The sequence below is a fragment of the Lycorma delicatula genome, chromosome 9 (genome assembly GCF_047948215.1).
Source record: "Lycorma delicatula isolate Av1 chromosome 9, ASM4794821v1, whole genome shotgun sequence".
Taxonomy (NCBI): Eukaryota; Metazoa; Arthropoda; class Insecta; order Hemiptera; family Fulgoridae; genus Lycorma; species Lycorma delicatula.
The window spans coordinates 35,785,729-35,805,962 of NC_134463.1; the positions used below are offsets into that span (position 1 = coordinate 35,785,729).

The 20,234-nt window shown below is 29.4% G+C and overlaps 1 protein-coding gene across 1 annotated transcript in view; it reads right to left on the reverse strand.

The window, feature by feature from the left end:
• The window catches only part of frj (membrane bound O-acyltransferase domain containing farjavit), a 34,308-nt gene extending 17,116 nt beyond the window's left edge, over nt 1-17,192 (reverse strand). Inside the window, exons 1-4 of the mRNA XM_075375855.1 lie at nt 16,892-17,192; nt 6,389-6,515; nt 4,796-4,958; nt 833-984 (exon numbers count right to left, since the gene is read on the reverse strand). Of these exons, the coding sequence (XP_075231970.1) occupies nt 833-984; nt 4,796-4,958; nt 6,389-6,515; nt 16,892-17,103 (654 nt within the window). The 5' untranslated portion in view covers nt 17,104-17,192. The remainder of the gene's footprint in view (nt 1-832; nt 985-4,795; nt 4,959-6,388; nt 6,516-16,891) is intronic.
• Nucleotides 17,193-20,234: the final 3,042 nt, after the last annotated feature.

Here is a 20,234-nt window from a genome sequence, read left to right on the forward strand (position 1 = left end):
AAATAAAGTTCTAATTATATTAAATTTAAAAATAAATATGTAATCCAAAATTCAAATGTGTGAATTTATTGTGCACCATCCTGTATTAACTTTAAGGTAATCGTATCTTATATACATTCACATATAACAACTGCTAGATAAAGCGCCTTTGAAAAATGTAGTTTTTGTGCAAATAACATCCATACTACAAGGTTTTTCCTTCAATCTGACTATTTCTAATTTCCAAATATTAAAGAGCTTGAAAGGAAAGAACATTTGTTTTTAACAATTCTCCAATCATTAAGAAATATTGTTGGAGATGATATATGGTATCATCTAAAATGATACCAGTAGTATAGTAGTATTTTAGGGACCGAATAACTGAATTTAATTTTGGAAGTATTAAATAAACTTCAAATATATGGCAAGTTTGTTGAATTTCAAGGTGAATATATTTTACATCACGTATGGTCTATTATGTAAATCATTCCTTTCTTGGACAGACTAAAAATTATTCTGCACTCTATTGAATAGACAATCCAAGCACGTATGCACATAAATCCAATTAATTGAATACAACCACAATAGTTTTCTTAAATAATTAATTTTTTAATAAAATTCAGTGTAAAGTACAGATGATGACATCTCACTCTATCAGAAAGTTATCAACCAATATTCACAAAAGAACAAAATGTTCAACTTATCATAGACTTTACTTTGGTCAACATATACTACTTACTAACTCAACAGACACATAAAACATGCACAAATATATATATATATATATATATATATATATATACACACACACACACACAAAAAAAAAAACAATATTCAATTACAATCTACTTACAGAAAGTGGGAAGTAATAAGAAGATATCAAAAATGAGATAATGAAGAATGGAATGGGTTTTAATTTATTAAAAGTTTCATTTAAACAATCAGCATACTCTGAGAACGGAGTATTGAATGCATCACAATACATTCTATATTTATAATAAGGCCCTGAAAACAAAATAATACACACATATAAATACATCTATTTGTATGCAACATATAAATAAACTTTAATGAAAATTACTATGGTTGTGTCTTTAAAATGTCATAGCCTCATTCTTAGATTTAATTTTCTCATAATAAAATCTCCAACATTATTCATCCCTTAATATCTTAATTATTATATTATTTGTATGTTTCTAGTACAATTCTTTATAAACACTTTCACTTTAGTGAACATTTTTTATACAATTATTACCAAAACAGTTAACTTCTTTCTTTAATAATCCTTGTCTTTGAAGTGATACTAAATGGTTTATGCTTCTGCCAATTATAAATTGAATTTTATGGATATACATGAACTTTGATTAGTTAATTTTAAACACACATTTTTTCTCCTGTAGTAACTGGTATTTACTTATAATAAAAACAAACACTGTCAAAGTTTGTAAATTGAAACTATAAACTAACTTATGTAAAGTATGTAAATAAGACATTATTTATATTTTAAATTCAATAAACATAAACCTCGAGTAGAGGGTATTAACCAAATATAATAATATATAACTGACCAGAATATAAACTGAAATATAATATTTCAATCATGACTGAGGATGCAGGATCCTGCCAAAGTACTTTCATGGGAAGGTATGTCTTATTTCAATATTCTGTACTAAATGGTTTATTTTTATTGAATTTAAAAGTACACAGAAATCATATAAATCCTAAAAAGATTAATTTCAGTAAAATAGTACAATATATGAGATTAATAATAATAAAAAAAAACCTAACAACATTAATAAAATAGCCCCTAATGCTAATGTTTTACCATTCATTATTACTATTGGCTAGTGAAACTAAGTAGTAATATTCTTTATAAACAATATACCACTTGCCACATATCATTCATTTTTTGTTGTTTCATAAACAGGATGTAAACGTTTTAAGTGACACTGTATTTGGTGCTCAGACAAATTTGATAAGTAAAGAAAAAGAAGATTCTAGAAGAGTAATATGTTTGTGCAACTTTTACTTCATATTGCTAGATGTTTCCAGAAACTCTGAAAATGTAGCCAAAAATGTATGCAGAAGAATTTTAGTCTGTACAGTGTTATGACTATCTTCTTTTTTTGATTAGAATCATATCACTGTCTTTAAGTAAACTCATGCAGTCATAACATAGTCTTATATAACACTTTTATTTGTAAGTAATGTAGCAGCATTTGAGGGAAGCAGTAACAAAGAAGAAATAAGATAGATGCATGGGCAAGCTAAAGCAAAGATGTTATATCATGACAATGCTTCCATATGTTTGAACTGTTTATCATTTGAGATTTTTAGTGAAATATAACATAATTTTTTTACTCTAGCTTCTTTAATAGGCTTATTTCTATTTCTGAATATGAACACTATCTTGGAAAAGGACGTTGTTTCTAGGCAATAAAAGCTATTATAAGAGTCTGTAGAACCTACAGACTCTTCAATGAAATAGCAATGCATTTTTACAGCTGAATAAATATTGCAAGCAGTGTATAATTAACAGTGGAGGATACTACTTTGAAGGGGATAAATCTGATATAACCTATATAGCAAAAAAAAAAAAATAATTTTATAAAATTCAGTTTCCTTCTGGAAAACCCTCATATTAATACTAAACTTGTAGTAGGATTCAGGCTGAAGAGTTTGTAGATCAGTTAAATGCATTCCCACACTACATGATAATAGGCATTAGTGAAAGTTGTTTCTCTTCAGGAAACCTAAGACTCACTTCAAGTGGACTTCAGAAATTGGACAAAAATCAATTTTTTGCTAATTACTAATTGTTCTGTTCTCATCATGAATAAAGGCAGATTCCAATAGATCGCGAATAAGATGGATGCTTTCTATAAATGAAGAGGTCTTGAAGAACTAGTTTGGATAGAGTTTTCGTCTTGTTTCATGGTAATACTCTTGAGATCAATCTTTTCTCGTTAATTATCTCTAATCACTTTCTTGAAGGTGGTATTCTGTAGAATAAAGCTGGATGACCAATGGATCCAGACTAAGAGAATATGGAAATCTGTAGAAAGATTGCACTCTTGGTACTTGAGGCTTAGGACTTATCTGGGGGGTAATCTTTATTAATAAAACCCAAAAGAACATTGTTTGGTAGGACGAGTTCATCATTATCTGTTTTAACCTTTTCCCATCACCATGATCCATGGTTGATTAGCGCTCCGTGAAAATATGTTGGTATCTGATATTGCCTCCCTTCATAATCTTATGCTACCCTCGTGAAAAAAATTTCAAAATATTACAGTATATTAAAGAGATTTAACAGATTCTGACAAGAAAAAACCATTACGATTGGATATTTTTTATGACTGTAACAAAAAAATTGTAAAAGTACAAAAATTACGATAATTTAATTGCAGAACTTTTTTTGCAAATTTCTACCGCGTTTTTTATTAGCGAAATTTTTTTTTTGCTTTGTCTTTATGAAACAAAGTTTGCTGATTTAAAAAATAATACTTTCAAGCAAATCGGTTGAAAATTGGGCAAAATATGATGAAAAACCCATGTCATAAATCACAGATTAGTAACATATGTTAGTATAATTGAAAGTAGATTCAGAAAACTACATTTTATAAAAATCCCCACCACTCAAAAGGCTATTCAGATTGACAAAAAACCATTTTTACTGTATACTGTTATTCATTACGAATTGATATGTGTTACATGTTTACCGATATCATTTGTCTGAAACGATATTTATAGACCTCAAGTAAATGTGACGTATTTATGACCACAAATTCCTTTTTTTTTGTGTGCCGTAAATCATAATTTATTATGTGTTTCAATACATCGGTTGCTAGTAAGATAAGCTATTTTTGTAAATAATAAGTAAATCCGTAATCCTCATAGCAATTATAATACACAAGTCACACACACACACACACACAAGCACATTTCTGAGAAAAAAATGTTCATATTCTTTCTGGTCTAAATAAAACATTTTACATCGTATAAACATTGTTCAAATTGTGTAATAAAACTGTAAAAAAAAAATAACCGACTTAGATGTGATATAAAATGATTTTGTAACAGCGTTTTAAAACTGACGCCGTACGTAACCAGTTTCAAGGCTACATGATCTGCAAAGGTTAATAAAAACAATCTGATTCTCCAGCAAGAACTACTTCGGTATTACTATTAATTTAATTAGGAACGTAATAAAGACTATCAAATACCAAATGTAACACCTAAACATAAACAACTGGATTCATTTGCTCTGTAATCATTAAAATATAATTCTAATTAATGGCTACATTGAATCATATATTTTATTATTCATTATTTCAAAAATAAAATTTTAACTGTTATTAAATCAATAACTAAATGTTAAATAAAGTAGATAAAGTAATGATAAATACCACTGATTCATAATTTTTAAGCAGGTATTAAGAATAGTTCATTAAACTTAATCTTAATCGCATTTAATGCTTTCTTTTTAAGAAAAAAATTGGTACTTCAATAAATCTACCATTAATCTAATATATAATGAATCATTATATTTAATACAACCATATATGTAATGCAATTTATTTATTTATTATCATTTTTACAACAATATTTCTATAACATGTAATTTATTATTTTTAAAAAGAAAAAAGTTGATTCACTATTTAACATACTAATAAGTAAATAATTAATCTGAAAAATGACCTAAATTTTTCTTGAAGTAACAGTTATTTTGCAAATGTTAATTTAAAAAAATAATAATATTTTTATTTGGTAAGAAAATAATTAATTATTAAAACTGAAATATGTAAATACAGACCTGTTAAAACACCAATGTAACAAAAAGCATATTGGAAGATATCAATAAAACCTGGTGTAGCAATACGACTGCTTTCCAGTTCAGAATGCGGTGAATCATCATTCAAATCTTTTTCTCTAGCAGCTGCTACACTGTCATGTACCTCATAAGCTAGACCAATAAGCTGAAATAAACAAAAGAGAAAAGAAAAATTAAAATAATGCGTACAAAATGATTATAGCAACCTCAAACAAAACACAAATTGCTTACAAAAGTTGCCCTGCCATTCCTTGGAATAACAAGATCTAATGCCAAGTTATTAGGTTTTCCATTAACTTCTTCACTAAGATAAATGTACTAAACAGCCAGCCAAAACCTTTAAATTGCAGGTAATATTTGATCCAAGATGTCACAGTGACGCTTTCATTTTGTTAACCATAGGCATATAGTGAATATCAATATTCTCATGGACAACTCTGAATATTCCCACTTAATATCTTACATGCATTAAAGCCATAAGAAATGCTGGTACATATAGTATAAAGCAATAATAATTGTACCTTTTTCTTTAGAAAATAGTTCCAACAGTATTTACGCAGTTGAAAAAATGAAAACAATAAACATATGAATGATAGAATGAGTAACCATTATTCAAAACATGGAAAAAATACAAAAAAAATAAAATTTAGTATAAGATTTAAAGAAATTAATATAAGTTTTTAATCCCAAATTATTGTAATCATGAAAGTTGGAATCATTACACTAAAGTTATAACTTCAATAATAGGAAAAACAATTTTTTTAAATGAATAATAACAGGAAATAAATATTCATCTTAAAAAAAGTATTTTATTTATTCATTGTGTATGTGTTGATATAGTTCTGATATCAAGAGAAAGCTGTCTGCTATGTTATCAAACAAAGAATTAGCCAATAAAAACATCAGCCAAAAAAATAAACTAATTAGTAATAATTAGGTATAGACATATACAAATAAAGATCATATTTAAAACAATCATTCATTATTTAAACTAGTAATCAATGAAAATTGTTGATACCATAATTAATTATGACTAATTTTTTTATCAGTGTTATATAGAATCAAAACAAAACTAACAGTACAAAATTAAACAGTTTTGTTTCCTATAGGTATTGCATAGTTAATATAACTGTAAATCTTACTGTTGAGTGGTTTTTTAGAGATTAATTTTTCAAAAGTAATTTTCAAACACAGTTTCTTACCAAAATTATACAATTATTAATTAATTTTAATTCAGTAAGACCATGTGTTGTTTTATATCTAATTATGAATCCAATGAATTAAAAATGATTATTTTTCTAACTCTTTCCATACTCTCTTATAAAAGTTCAAACAAAAACTTTCCTTCAGAAAACAACTATTTGAAAAAAAAATACCATTTTGAAGTAAAACATTTCTTTTTCATAACAGTCAAATGAAAAATACGCAACATATAGGGATAGAAAGAAGCCTCTGACATTTGCATTGAAGAGTGATGAAAACACACACCATAACACAACCAAATTGATTCTAAATTACGGAATAAAACAAAAATTAAAAATATACTGAATTAATAACAAATAATTAATTACTTACTTTCAGCGTTAATATCATTTGTATTAAATTAGTATGTGGCGGGGGATATGGTATACCAAAATATATTGTAGTTCTGAAGAATATTAAATACAAAAATGTAAACGTAAAACTGAACAGATGAATTGATCTGAAACAAAAAACAGGAAAAAAGTATATTTAATTTACTGAATGAATCCAACTGGTTAAATTTAACATCTTTCAGACAATCACTGAATAACCTTACTAATTTTTTATTTTTTACTAAAACCACATATAATTTTAATTATCAGATTTAATTCAGACCTAGTTCAAACCTAGACTTAGACCATATAACATGGCAATTTTCTTGTGTACTTCTTGCAAATATATTATACTTTAATATTGCTAGATTTGAGTATGTATGTATGTATATACATATATATTAAAAAAATATAACTGAAAGTTTGATAAAACATTAAAAAAATGAAAATTACATAACTTCACAAAATTAACGTTTTACTTATCTCTTTTCCCCTCTTCCATTTTCTTTTTCCCCTTGTCCTTTTTTCCCACATGTAAATTGGTCCTGTAGTTTTTTAGTCTATAGCAGACACACATATGAACACTGCCTTTTATATATATATATTTATATAGAAGAAGAGAGTCTGTATATTTGTTTGTTTTATAAATATCTTGACACAGGTGTTACCTAGCGGGTATAGTTTTTGCATATATATATATATATTCTAAATAGAGCCAAATCGGACTACAATTTACAAATACAATTTTTCTTGCTCTAAATCAAGTTTCTTCAGCATTGTCACTGGAAATGTTGAAATTATTATTGTGCTGCAGCATGTACAGTTGGTGACTGATTTAGTTTGATGGATTTATGTTGTTTATAGAATTATAAAAAAAAAAATTATGCAACATAAATAGTAATTTTTCATTCATGTGTAATTTTTATGTCTACAATTTTCACACAGTTAATGCTGTGATGCAATGCTTGTTTCAATGAAGTGGTTTGTGAAAATGGATACAATGGTGGAAGTACTTTTGTGTGTATTATCTATCATTATGAAAAACAGCTCTTCATTTGTCCTATACAGAACTTGTGACAGGTTAAGTAATGAAGTTCGTAACACTAGGTGTATAAAATTTGTTAATTGCTCATGTGAATTTTTGTTTGAGAATATGTATTTTGTTTAATAATGGTTCTGAATACAATGTTGTGGCCAGTTTATTTTTTTATTTTAATTAAAATATTTATCTAGTCATTTTATGAAAAGTGAAATGTCACGTGTCTGCTTCTGAGTGCTGAAGGTTTTTGTTGCTTGGCATGATTAATGCCAAGCAACAAGCCAAGCAAGTGTGTGAGATTATCAGTTGAGGTAGTTTTTCTGTAGATTTTGAATGTATCTGTGTCCATACAAAATCCAAGATTTTACTTTTTTCTTTTTCATATTCAGTGGTGAAGGTTGGTTATATTCTGTGTATTTATGGGGTACAAACAAGTTGCTTAGATTATTGATGTGTCTGTTGTATGAAAGGATTTAATACTGCTATGCTGATAGCTATCCCCGCAAAAGGAGCAAAGCAGTATTCCCAACTGGGCAAAGTCCATCGCCAATGGCAGTATCCACTCACCCATCACCAACCACCCTCCCCAGAAAAGAGCCATCGTGCAGGTCACAACAGGGCGATTGTGCAGACCACAAACCCCTCAAAATGATTGGTTCACCAAAGATATTTCATAAAGTCTGTTTCATAACTAAAGATAGTTTCATAAAGATCTGTTAGCAGTATGAACTACAGTGTCATCTTGTTGGAACCAACTATGATTGACTTCCACTTCTATTAACTGACTAATGAAGTTTGTTAAAACAGCACAATAATGATCACAATTAATTATATTTTCAAAAAAGATTGGACTCACAATGTGCTTTCTACTCACACTGATCCAGACTCAAATTTTTGCTTTGTGTAAAGATTGTTCGTGTAATTCATGGGGGTTAGTTGTCAACCACAGTCGTATATTTTTTAATTAATATACACCCGCACACATGAAACCATGCTTCATCTGTAAAGAAACATGAAGTCAAGGATACCTACAGAATTTTGATTAATAGAATGTTTAAACTATTGACAATAATATAAGCTTTTGGCATGATCTATAAGTTTCAGTTCTTGAATAAACATTATTTTGTGAGAGATAAATTTCGGTTCTTTCCTTACAGCTTTATCTGCAGCAGCACTGACACCTTTCTGCTGTACTAACTTACACACTGACTTTGACGAACTTTTCGGCAACAGCATCCAAAATATACAGCAGCTTTTGTTTAGTTTTCCACTTCAATCAGCGTCTACAACAGAGCCTGTTGTTCAAAATTTTTCTATAAGAGTTTGAACTGCAATGCAGTGAGGAACAGGAGTATTAGAAAACTTTTCAGAAAACTTGTGCTTTACTAAACTGTATACTTGTCACCTTCACGAAAGACATGATAAAACGAGAAAAACGCATTCCTCAATCAAAAGAACTATTACATTTCTCACAATTATTGATTCTGATAAACAAAACTAAGTATGTTCAATCAATACTCAACAACTGATGTCTTGGTTTATAACTGAGCAATGCCAATCTATTGCTAAAAGAACAGAAAATACACCACACAATTCTTATGCATACTGCACAGTGACTTTCTGAACACAATATATTATCAGAAACATAGTTGTACTATTACAGGTCATAAAATATTAACTCAGAATATTTTAATTTAAACAACTTTATAAAAAAAAAAAAATAAATAAGTGTACTCAAAAATACATAATTAATATTATTTTAAAATTAAACTTACAAATATATATATATAAAACAAAATGAATGACACAATTTGATTATAAATCCGACACAATATTCAATCATTTAAAAAAATTACATAATGTAAAACAATTTAATGTTTTAATTTATGTTAATCTATTATTAAAATACAGAAGGTTATTCCTATTTCCATGAATTCATTACCTAACAAAGCAATAACTAAGTTGTCTGCTCTGATAAAAAAACAATTAAAAAAAATACATATACAATGTAAGTAAAGAATAATTATAATAAATTGCTAATGTAGTTCCCACTATATTTTGATTCAAGACACAAAACAGCATACACATTGTTACTTTATATAATTATATACACGCACATAAAAATATAAAATATTTCATACATAAAAAAAATAATAATTTCATGTTCATTACGTGAAATGTTTTTACTTTCCAACTATACGGAGGGAATATGATGATCATTCAAATTTGATCATTCTGAGGTACCTGTCAGGAAACAGACATTTCTAAAAATAAAACAACTTACAAAAGTATTCATGGGTCCACACTTGATTTTGATTTTTATCTTTATAATGGATTATCTATTTTTCACAAAAATTGTTATAGTAACTCATTTGATGCAGCAACTTGTATAATCAGGCACTGATAAAGTTAAGTTTTTCATAAAATCAGATGAATAAGTTAATGAGGTGGAAATGACTTCAAAGACCTAGGACTTACAATAATTTTTACATATGCATGTTTTCAATTTTAAATGATCAATTTGAAACTTGGTGTTATAAATGAGGAATTTTCATTACCTGGATGAAATAGTTTTCAATGTTTAAATAATTTTTTATCTTAGCACAGATTTAAACTTATACTAATTTTTACTGGTTTAAAAAACAATATTTTATTTACTATACCAACAAAATGCAATAAATATGCTGATAAATATTAGAATTAAAAACTACAACTTCAAAATCTCATGTTTCCAAAACAAGATTGAATAGATGAGACTAATTTTGTTTATGAAAAAGTATGGAAATACAAAGGGCAATTTTAATTTAAAGATTAACTTTTAAAATTCAAACTGAAGGAAAACACATAAATAAATGGCATTTGTTGAACCTGAAAAGTATTTGATAATGTTGAATGAATAGTTAATATTTTAATTAAAATAAGATTGAAATACAGGGAAAGAACAATTATTCATCATTTGAACAACAATCAACTATAATTCAGATGGAAAAATGAAGAAAGATAAACTGCAGTACAGGAATGAAAAAAATGTAACCTCTTAGCTTTTTAATTTGGGTATGGAAAATCCAATAAAGTAAAAAGAAAAATTTGAGAGCAAAGTAACAATCCAGTGAAAAAAAAATTTTTTAATATTAAAATTCGTTAATTTTAGATGAAACTATGAATCAGTATAACTTAATTCCTCAGGGATAAATTCAATTTGAAATTATAAAAAAAGGAGTTAAAACAAAGATAACCAAATATGATATAAATAACAATATTGAGAGCTGAACATTAAGATAGAAGAATAAAATACATCACATGTCACAAATTTATGTAATTTATGAGCTAAAATTACAAAATACAGGCAAAATCGTCTGATAACTGTGATTTTGGAATTTAAAAAAAAATCCTAAGAATATTTATAGGAAGTGGTAGCACATGGACTTTAGGGAAATCAGAAAATCAAATAACAAAGACATCGTAAATGTGGTGATACAGGAAGATAAAAAGAAATTAGGCAGACTTGCTGTAAAAAAAAAACAAAGAAAAAACCTGGGGCAGGCTCTGTCACAAGGCTGAATCAAAAATCACAAAGTTGATGGGTGAAATACTAAGATGTAACAGGTTTAGTGAATTTGATTCTAGGAGTAAAAAAAGTAAAAACATAGATTCTTTATTCTGTTTTATTATAAGACTGCATAGACTAAAGAGGAATGAGAAGCGCGTCAAATAAATCAAAGTGAAAAAAAAATTTAGAATTTTTAAATCAGTCTTCCCCCCCCTTTTCTGTAGATATGAAAATAAATATAAACATAATAACGATTTTCAATCATACCATTAGCTAAGCATAATATTTTTTTAAAATTTTATTCAATTGCTGAAAAATTTCACCAGCATTGCCAGCATTTTCAATATAGCCTAACATTACTGCAACTCTATACACCAATTTTCTATCATGCATTCTATAAAGCACATTCATTCAAAATGCTACAACTATTTATTTCTCAAACCAGTAAACAATAAGATATATTCAGTGATGGCACATTTCAATAGAAAACAGAAACTTAAAGCAATGTAAAAAAAAAGAAAAAAATATATAATAATAATAATAGTGTGTTTATTTAATGACAAAAGTAAAAACAACATTATATAAAATTGAAATAGAAAAAATAAAAATAACTATTATATCAAATAAATGAACTTCCATACACAAGGCATGGCCAAATGGTCACCTGCCAGATTGAGGCACCAAATATCAACACACAAGAAAACAAAATTATTTACTTCCAGTACAATTAATCCATTATTTGACAACTGTAAATTATAGATTTGGAATAATACATCAAAAGCAGACAATACATAAATAAAAGGCACAAATTTAAAATAAAATAAAAAAAAATTAAACTATAGAATAACTCCTACTACCATGGATGGTATATTCAAAACAAAACCATATTTTCTCTTCCCTATTTTAGCATACATCAGGTGGTAGCACAGAGTTATCCCTTATAATGGCTTCCCCTGTTAAGAGGAGGCCATATAAAATTATTCCAGGTAATTAAATGGATATAATTAATGAAAATTATTTTTAAAATTCGGTAGTTAAAACTCAGCAAATAAATTTTTCCTTTAGGCAAATGCAGCTCTTACATGCCACACTAATATCGTTATTTTAGAACAGCATATAACTCATTTTTTTATTATTTTACAGTTTAAAGAAGACCTCTTGCCTATTAACATTATCAAAAATGGTTTTCAAATCACTAAACAAACCACACACCTTCCTCACGAACTTTTAAATTTATTGTATGGTGAAGACTGAAATTGTTATGAGCAGCAGAGGATCCTTTGTGAAAACCAGCCTGGAATTCATAAATTATACTATTACTACAAGAACACAATTCCGGCTTCCTTAAAGGATTCCAAAAAAGATATTCAGAAATGAAATAAATACCTCTGTAATTAGCAAACAAATTCAAAAAATCCTTCTTATGAAGAGGAAGTTAGTACAACTCCATAAATTTGCTACAGATGTTATCAAAATTTAAAAGTCTAATTAAATAAACTTAGTACCACCAACCCAAAAAATTTGTTAGGCAACAACTGTTTAAAAATGGCCTGGAACCCATCCAGGCTGGGAGCTTATTTTTTTTTTAATGAAGCCTGTAATCCTTTCTTATCAATTGAGCCATTCAATAAATGATCTTGATTAAATGCTACAGCATAGTTTGTTAAGGCAGAAGTTTCCAATACATTATGGAAATTTTAAGTGATTAACATAGGCTTGTTACCACATGTGCATTTAACCACGGACTTAACATTTTTAACAAGTAAAACTACCAGGTACCTTCGAGTGTATCTGAGTCACTTTTACAACATTAAGTTTTTTTTGTTACCATCATAATACTCCTGTTTTAAAAGAACAGAATTATTACCATTGTAAATTTAAAAGCCTAAAACCCAACTGCAGGAAGGAAAGAGGAATAAGATTTCCTTCCTGCATTCAGGATCAAACCAATTTTGTTTAATTTTGGGACATTGTGAATGATTCACACTGGACTTATTGTCAATAGCATTACAAATACACCCACACTTATATTTTCATTTATATTTAGCAGTAGCTGATAAGTCTTTGCATATACATTCTCCTTTATCACATCTGATCTCTAAAACACCTTAACTCAATAATTGAGTTTTGGTAACAACAGAAGTAATTTTCATTATAAGTAATCGTCTATTATTAATGTCAAAACAATTGGTATGAGCTAATTTAATAACACGCAATTCCTGAACTAACTTTCTCAAATCCAACATAATGTAACAAAAATTTATGACTGACGTACACATAGAACCTAAAAATGTGTACTCTCTGTTCATCCCAATGTATATGTCCATTAAGGGTGGCCAAACTTAAGTTTTCATTGAGTTCAACCAGTTTTGTGCCTTCCCATTTACTGGAGCCTTCAAAATTCTTTTAGTTTGGCCTTAAAATACTTAACCCCACTGCTACAGAGAAGAAAAAATTTCATGCTTCTTAATAAATTTCCAAAATCTCAGTTGAAATTTTTAATTAGCTAAACTTGACAAATTATATATAAATACGTTTATATACCCCTTCCCCTACCAAACTACACAACACATCCGTATGCACCACTCTTTAAAATGTTTTCAAATAAATTAGATACATTCATTCCACACAACTGAGAGTTTTGTAATACCATCCCATTTCTGACAAATTAACTTCACATCATCTGTAAGCATAAATGCACGCAATTCAACATCATTTGGTCCAATGTGACATAATTCTTCTTTCTTGGTAATCTCTGCCAACTGTTCCTTTTTGCAAGTACTGCCTGTTTCTTTCTAGTTCCAATGAAGAGTCCCTTTGAACAATATATCCAACTTATTTTGTTTCTAACAATTTTCAACTTATTTATGTTACATAAAATTTGTTCAATATCTTGTCTGAAATGAGTTACTACGAGTTGACTTTCCCTTTTTTTGTCAAGTTGTGCGCTCTACTACATCAAATATTATCCTTAGTCTGAAGGACATGCATACAAAAATCCCAAACTAATTTCTTACTACTGCTCTTTTTATTATACCTGAGGCCATTAAAAATAAATCTTTACAATTCGAGTCTTCCAATTCACTAACTGATTTTTCAATAAACAATTATGCTCCTGTAACTGCTTTACTTCATTTTGCAAAGCAACATTTTGAATAGTAATAACCTGAATCTCGGACAAAATAACTTGAAGATCCTCCTTAGCAGCCAAATTTTCTAACTTTTTATCTATTTGACCTAATTTAGCTAATATTATGTGCCACTGGATCCTTGAACCTTCATTACACTGTAGCTTTATATTAATCATTTTACCCGTACTAAAGCCTCCTCCTGGTTTATTAACTTTCTTCCCAAGCAGTTCGCTAGACTGGGATGAATTTGGATCTGTAGGCTATTTCTTTTTCTGTGATCTTGTTCAAGGTAAAATAATTGTAAAAATATTTTTACTCATTCTATTTTTAGACACTCACAATAATAATATTTTTCAATAAAATAATTTAATAATAATTAGAAAAGTTACAGGCTTAAAATGACTGTTAGATAACAATTTTGTGTAAATAGTTAATAACTGTAACTAACAGACTATCACTGACGCCCAATAGGATTAAAAATGAAATAAAAGGACTAAAAATGATTACACCAAGAAGCATCATGGCTAGACAAAACATTGATAGCTGCTAATTAAAAGCCTGGGTCAATAATTACAGGATGTAAATGACTAGATAACTGCAGCCCAAAGTTCATTTTAGTTATCATAACTGTCAGATAAAAAAAAATCATCAATTAACAATCTTTTAAAATAAAAGATTGTAACTAATCGGCAATAATAATTATTTTACAGTTTCATTCTCAAATACATACAAATAAAAAATTAATACCTTGTAAACATTATTTAGTTATACCCACAATTTCTTTAACAAATTTATTAACTGAAGAAAATAAGAAATGCTAATGACCAAATTGAAACAAACAATAACTACATAAGAAATTTACTTTACATGTAAAATAAATATCTTGTGCCAGAAACTTATAATTTAAAAAAACATACACAACCTGATTTAGAAAATTTAGAAGATATCAATGCTTACACACGCATCCCTGTGGCGTGTGTGTTGATTTACTCTTGATGATCTAGCAATAGTATTAATTTGAATATAAATCAAACGCAAAATTGATTCCTAGGTTATGCAGATTTAATAAAAAGTAATTGTATAATTATTATAATAATTGTGTAGAAAAAAAAAACAGTAATACAAAATTAAAGTTAAAATCTAATGAATAAACAAATGTAATTCTAAGTTACCCCACCAAAATAAAACAAAATAGAAAAGTTTTATACTTTAAATTTCATGTGACAGTTTAATATGTAATCCTTTCTCTACTGCTTGTAATCAGAATAATTTTAGGAAAAAAATTTAGTATAATTTCTTTCAAAATCAAATTTTATATTTAGAAAATTAATAGTTTTTATGTGACTGTAAACTTACAGACTTCAATTATTATTATTTTTTTTTCAATTATTTACAATATATTGTTTGATATGAAAAACTAAATAAAATTTGTAAATTAATCTAAATTTAAATATTTTGGAAATGTGTGATTTTAAAAACATCTTTCAATCAATATGGACAAGCACAAATTTTCATCAAATAACATATAAAAATAAAAGAGATTCTGCTAACAGATCATGTGTGAACTATTTTCAATACCTTAACTAACCGAACCTGCATTGCAGTTTGAAAAGTTTTTAAAAATTTACTAGTACACTTAATTTTAACATGAAAATTGAAAACACTTTTTCTGCTTGACCAGCTTTCACTCTGGGATAGCACTGGAATTGATGAATTGTTCTGTAATGTATTCAAAATGTTAAGCGATGTCAACTGTCTGTTCATTTAAAATGTTTTCATTAAATTGTATAGTTTGAGTTGACGACTGTATTAGTTTACATCCTTTGCTGTTTATAAATATGACTGTCATGTTAATGTTTATGTATTTACATATGGTTTCAATGAGGTGGTTGGCAAGAGTGGATTTAATGATAAGTTTAATGCTTTTATGTATTCTTTATAATGTGAAATGTATATTATGTTTGTTCTGTGCAAAACGTATTATAGTTGGAACAGTTTACTTTGTACACTCAAGATAAATCATATTTGTTTGATTTTTAGTGTAGGTTTTGTGTTGCCGTAACCTTTTGGTAATGGAAACACAAGATTTTTGATTCTAAAACTTGTAGGACGGACTTAATCTATACATACCACTATAACTGGGAAACATCATTACTATCAAGAGAAAAAATTCACACACACACACACACACTGATATTAAAAAAAAAAAAAAAAATATATATATATATATATATATATATACATTAAGGCCCAAATAATTAAAAAAAACAACAGTACAAATAGCTCTTCACGTAACAGACAATATAGTGAAAACTCTAAGGAAAACTACACATATTTTAGAAAAGTTTAAAACAATATTAAACTATATAAGAAGGCAAGAAAAAATTTAACAATTCAAATAAATTGCATAAGTGAATTAAATCAAATACTCAGGAATTTAGTTTTAAGTATCAATTTATAAAACAAGCAATTAAATATGGCATGACAACAGAGTTTTTAAAACAACTTAATAAATTATTCATTTAAATGGTTCCTGTTAATGTTTTTATTAGTTTAACCTTGAAATCTAATACAAACGAGTGGGCCAACATAATTAAAAGATGCATGCATATAAAGGAGTAATGTTGTTAAAAGCACATTCTCTAATTTATAATAAACATAAGTAATAAAATAAAAAAGGAATAATAAGTTTCTGCAATACAAAACAATGAATTAAAAAGTAAAATCTATAAATAAGAATTCTTTTATTATTAAACTAAAATAGACTGTCGTCTATTTTCTCACCTTTTATCACCAAATATAATAATAACAGCATTTACAAACGTACAGACAATTGGATGTAAAATATGTTTTCCCGAAACTAAGAAAACAATAACAAATCCAACGCCGGAAGCTACCCATTTTCTGGTTTCTCTGTCACTAATTTGACGAAGAACATGTCCGAATCCAATGCAAAATAAAAGAAGACTTAAATAAATAATATCATCCCACTCCATTTTTCTGTTGGTTAAAAATGCATACAACTGGAAGACACTAATAATACGGAGTAGCTTAATAAACTCATCACTCCTCACACTCAAACTCCCGATTATCAACTACCACTACAGCTGATATAGCAACTAGACAAAAAATAATATCCCTTTAAAAAATCAATTTTCCCAAGAAACATCGGGTATTTCAATACAAAAAAGTAATCCAAAATAGCTTAAAACAAAACTTATATAAAGTCTTATCTGTTTATTTTGTAATATTCAATAGTGATATACAATGCTTCTTTGTTTAAAAAAGAAGTATTAGAGGACGACATAACGCGCTGTGAAAACAGGGCTACCAAATACGACGCGCCAATTTAACGTCAACAATTTATTATGAAAGTACATTCTCTTTCTCAATGAAATCTACATAAGAAGAAAATATTGTTTGTTTACCTGTAGTACAATTTTTATTCCTTAACATTATAAGATTCATTCTCCATTAGTGAACTGAGTAAAAAAAATCAATATTACTTTAAGAAGACTTTTTTCTTTTTTAACCTCCGGGACAACCATTAGGTATTGCTTCAGAGGATGAGATGATCGATTTGTAGCGTGTGTGAAAATGCCATGCCTGACCGGGATTCGAACCCAGGACCTCCGGATGAAAGGACAGGACGCTACTACTCGCGCCACGGAGGCCGGCACTTTAAGAAGACTTGGCAGAAGTTAAGATAACTGATTAACTTACATAACATTTCGATCTCGTAGTTTGTCATTAATTGCGATGTTACTGCAAGGTAAATATCGAAATTTAATTCTGAGATGCAATGATACAAAAAAATAAAAGCCCAAATTTCTTATAAAAGGAAGGTTTATAATAACCATCCTCGATTATGCTTCACATGAATTTTAACAAGGAAGATGAGATAAAAGAAATGTTTGGTGAAAAAATGTTGGTCCCTTGTTGAAAATTGAAACAGAAACCATTGGATGACGTGAATGTTTAAATGAATATGAGTAGTTCAATAATATTATTCCATAGGGCTTCGATGTCTGCAGAAGCCAACTTGAGCACTGTCTGCGATTCAGTATGTTTCAATAAACTGGTTTAGACGGTTGACAGCCATATTCTCTGCCATTTTACAACAACAGCTTGTTAAGGATATAGGCCTGTAGCTTTCAGCTAGACTGGTGTCTTTACCAATTTTTAACACTGGGATAATGTCTGCCTTTCGCCATTGCTGCGAAACATGACCCTGCCATGTCAAGTTTATAGTGCCAAGCAGGGTTTCCTAGCTTTTTCCCCCAAGGTGGATTAATAGTTCTGGAAATACTCCGTCAGATCCCACTGCTTTGTTTGGCTTGGTTAGGGACAAAGCATCGTCCAATTCCTGGGTGGTAAAGTAATTTTCGAAAAGTTCAATGGTTTTCCTATCGTGTATAAGCTTTTTGGATGCTTCAGAAGTGTTTTTGCCACAAATTTGTCTCCTTTTATATTATGGCTATTATTGGCATAATGCTTACATAAAGCATTAGCAACATCTCTGGGATCACTGTGGGATCTCATACCACATTGTAATGGTTGTTGTACTTTCCAAATAATATCATTATTTAGATGTGATATATATCGATGCGCTTTTATTCCATCCTTTCGATAGTCTAATGTGGATAAGAAGCTCCTAAAAGCAGCATGCTTGGCACTTATTATTTCTTTTTGTAGTCTTGCTTGGTCTCTTCTAAGGGTTATAAGGTTCTCACTGGCCTTGGAGATTTTCCGCTTTATGGCAGCTTTTGTATTAAATTTTCTTGAGATCAACAAGCCTTAAAGTTCAAAAAGGTTTGAATTTCTTTATTTGATCCCGGGGAATACACTTGCCAACACACCAAAAGATGGCTGAGTTTAAAGCTGCAATAGTTATTTCAGGGAGGCTGCGATCACAGAGTCCTGAAGAACAGAATCAGTAAGCTTTTTATATTTATCCCAATCTGCCTTTTTAAAATTCCAATATGGGATTCGATTTTCATTGTATGGCACCTTTGTTGTGGCCACCATGACTAGAAGCGATCTGTGACCACATCCACCAACATCGTCGAGCAAGTGGGCTTTGATTTTTTCAGGCAAATGTGGGTGGATAACAAATAGTTGTCCCGAATATGAGAGGAAGAAAGGTGGTGTATCTAAATGTCCACAAGGTTATCAATCATCAGTTAAAGGCATTTTCTGGACGGAATCAGTCTTGAGTAACCCCATCTTGGAGAGGGGCTGTTGAAGTCTCCAACAAGAATGGTATTCGGTTCAATGTTTCTCGCCAAGGGTTCACAGGAAGAACAATTTCCTGGAGGATTGTACAAGCCAAAAACTGTGAAGTATTGCCGATTTTTCCATATGTCAACCATGACTAACTCCAATGTGTTGAATTTTTTCCGGCGGTGCGGCCACCCCCACCAGCCAATGCGCCTACCTCCAACCAATCCAATGCCTAAATTGGAACCCTAGCCACTAGGGATTCTACTGTGGTCGAGTACCTCGATTAAACTCCCTCTGCAGATCTACATACCGCAAAGGCGCGGAGAAAACCAGCCACTATAGACTGCTCCTCGCGGATCATCCAATTAATACAGAGATCCAAGAAGGAATGTATTCTCTCAAGTTCCCTTGGAGCTCGTGAACGTTCGACTTCATATCGGGGACGGACGTAGAGGACGTGGTCCACTGTATCATCAGTCTCCCAATCCGAGCATTGACTCGAATTGACCAAACGAAACCAAACCAAACTCGCCCGAAAGGCACCATTCTCTTACAGAAACTGTGTAATATACCGATTGGGGAGACCCATCCAATCACACCTAAATCAGCGACCTTTAGGAGATTCATCCCACCTTTCCTGCCAAGACGCAAGAACCGGGTCTTCAATCACCTGATTTTGTTCTGACGTCAATAGGTTAGTTACCTTGGAAATGTAGCGTTCCTTACTGACCATATGAAATATCTCTGGACGCTTATTCAAATGGATCAAATCTTTTCTTTGCTAAAGATTAATCCGAGTGTGCCACAATCACAGTACTTCCAAATTCCGCAGTCAAAAGAAAGGCCTGACGTAAGGTGCTGTTCTGAGCTTTACACTAATCAACATTATAATCAATGACATCTC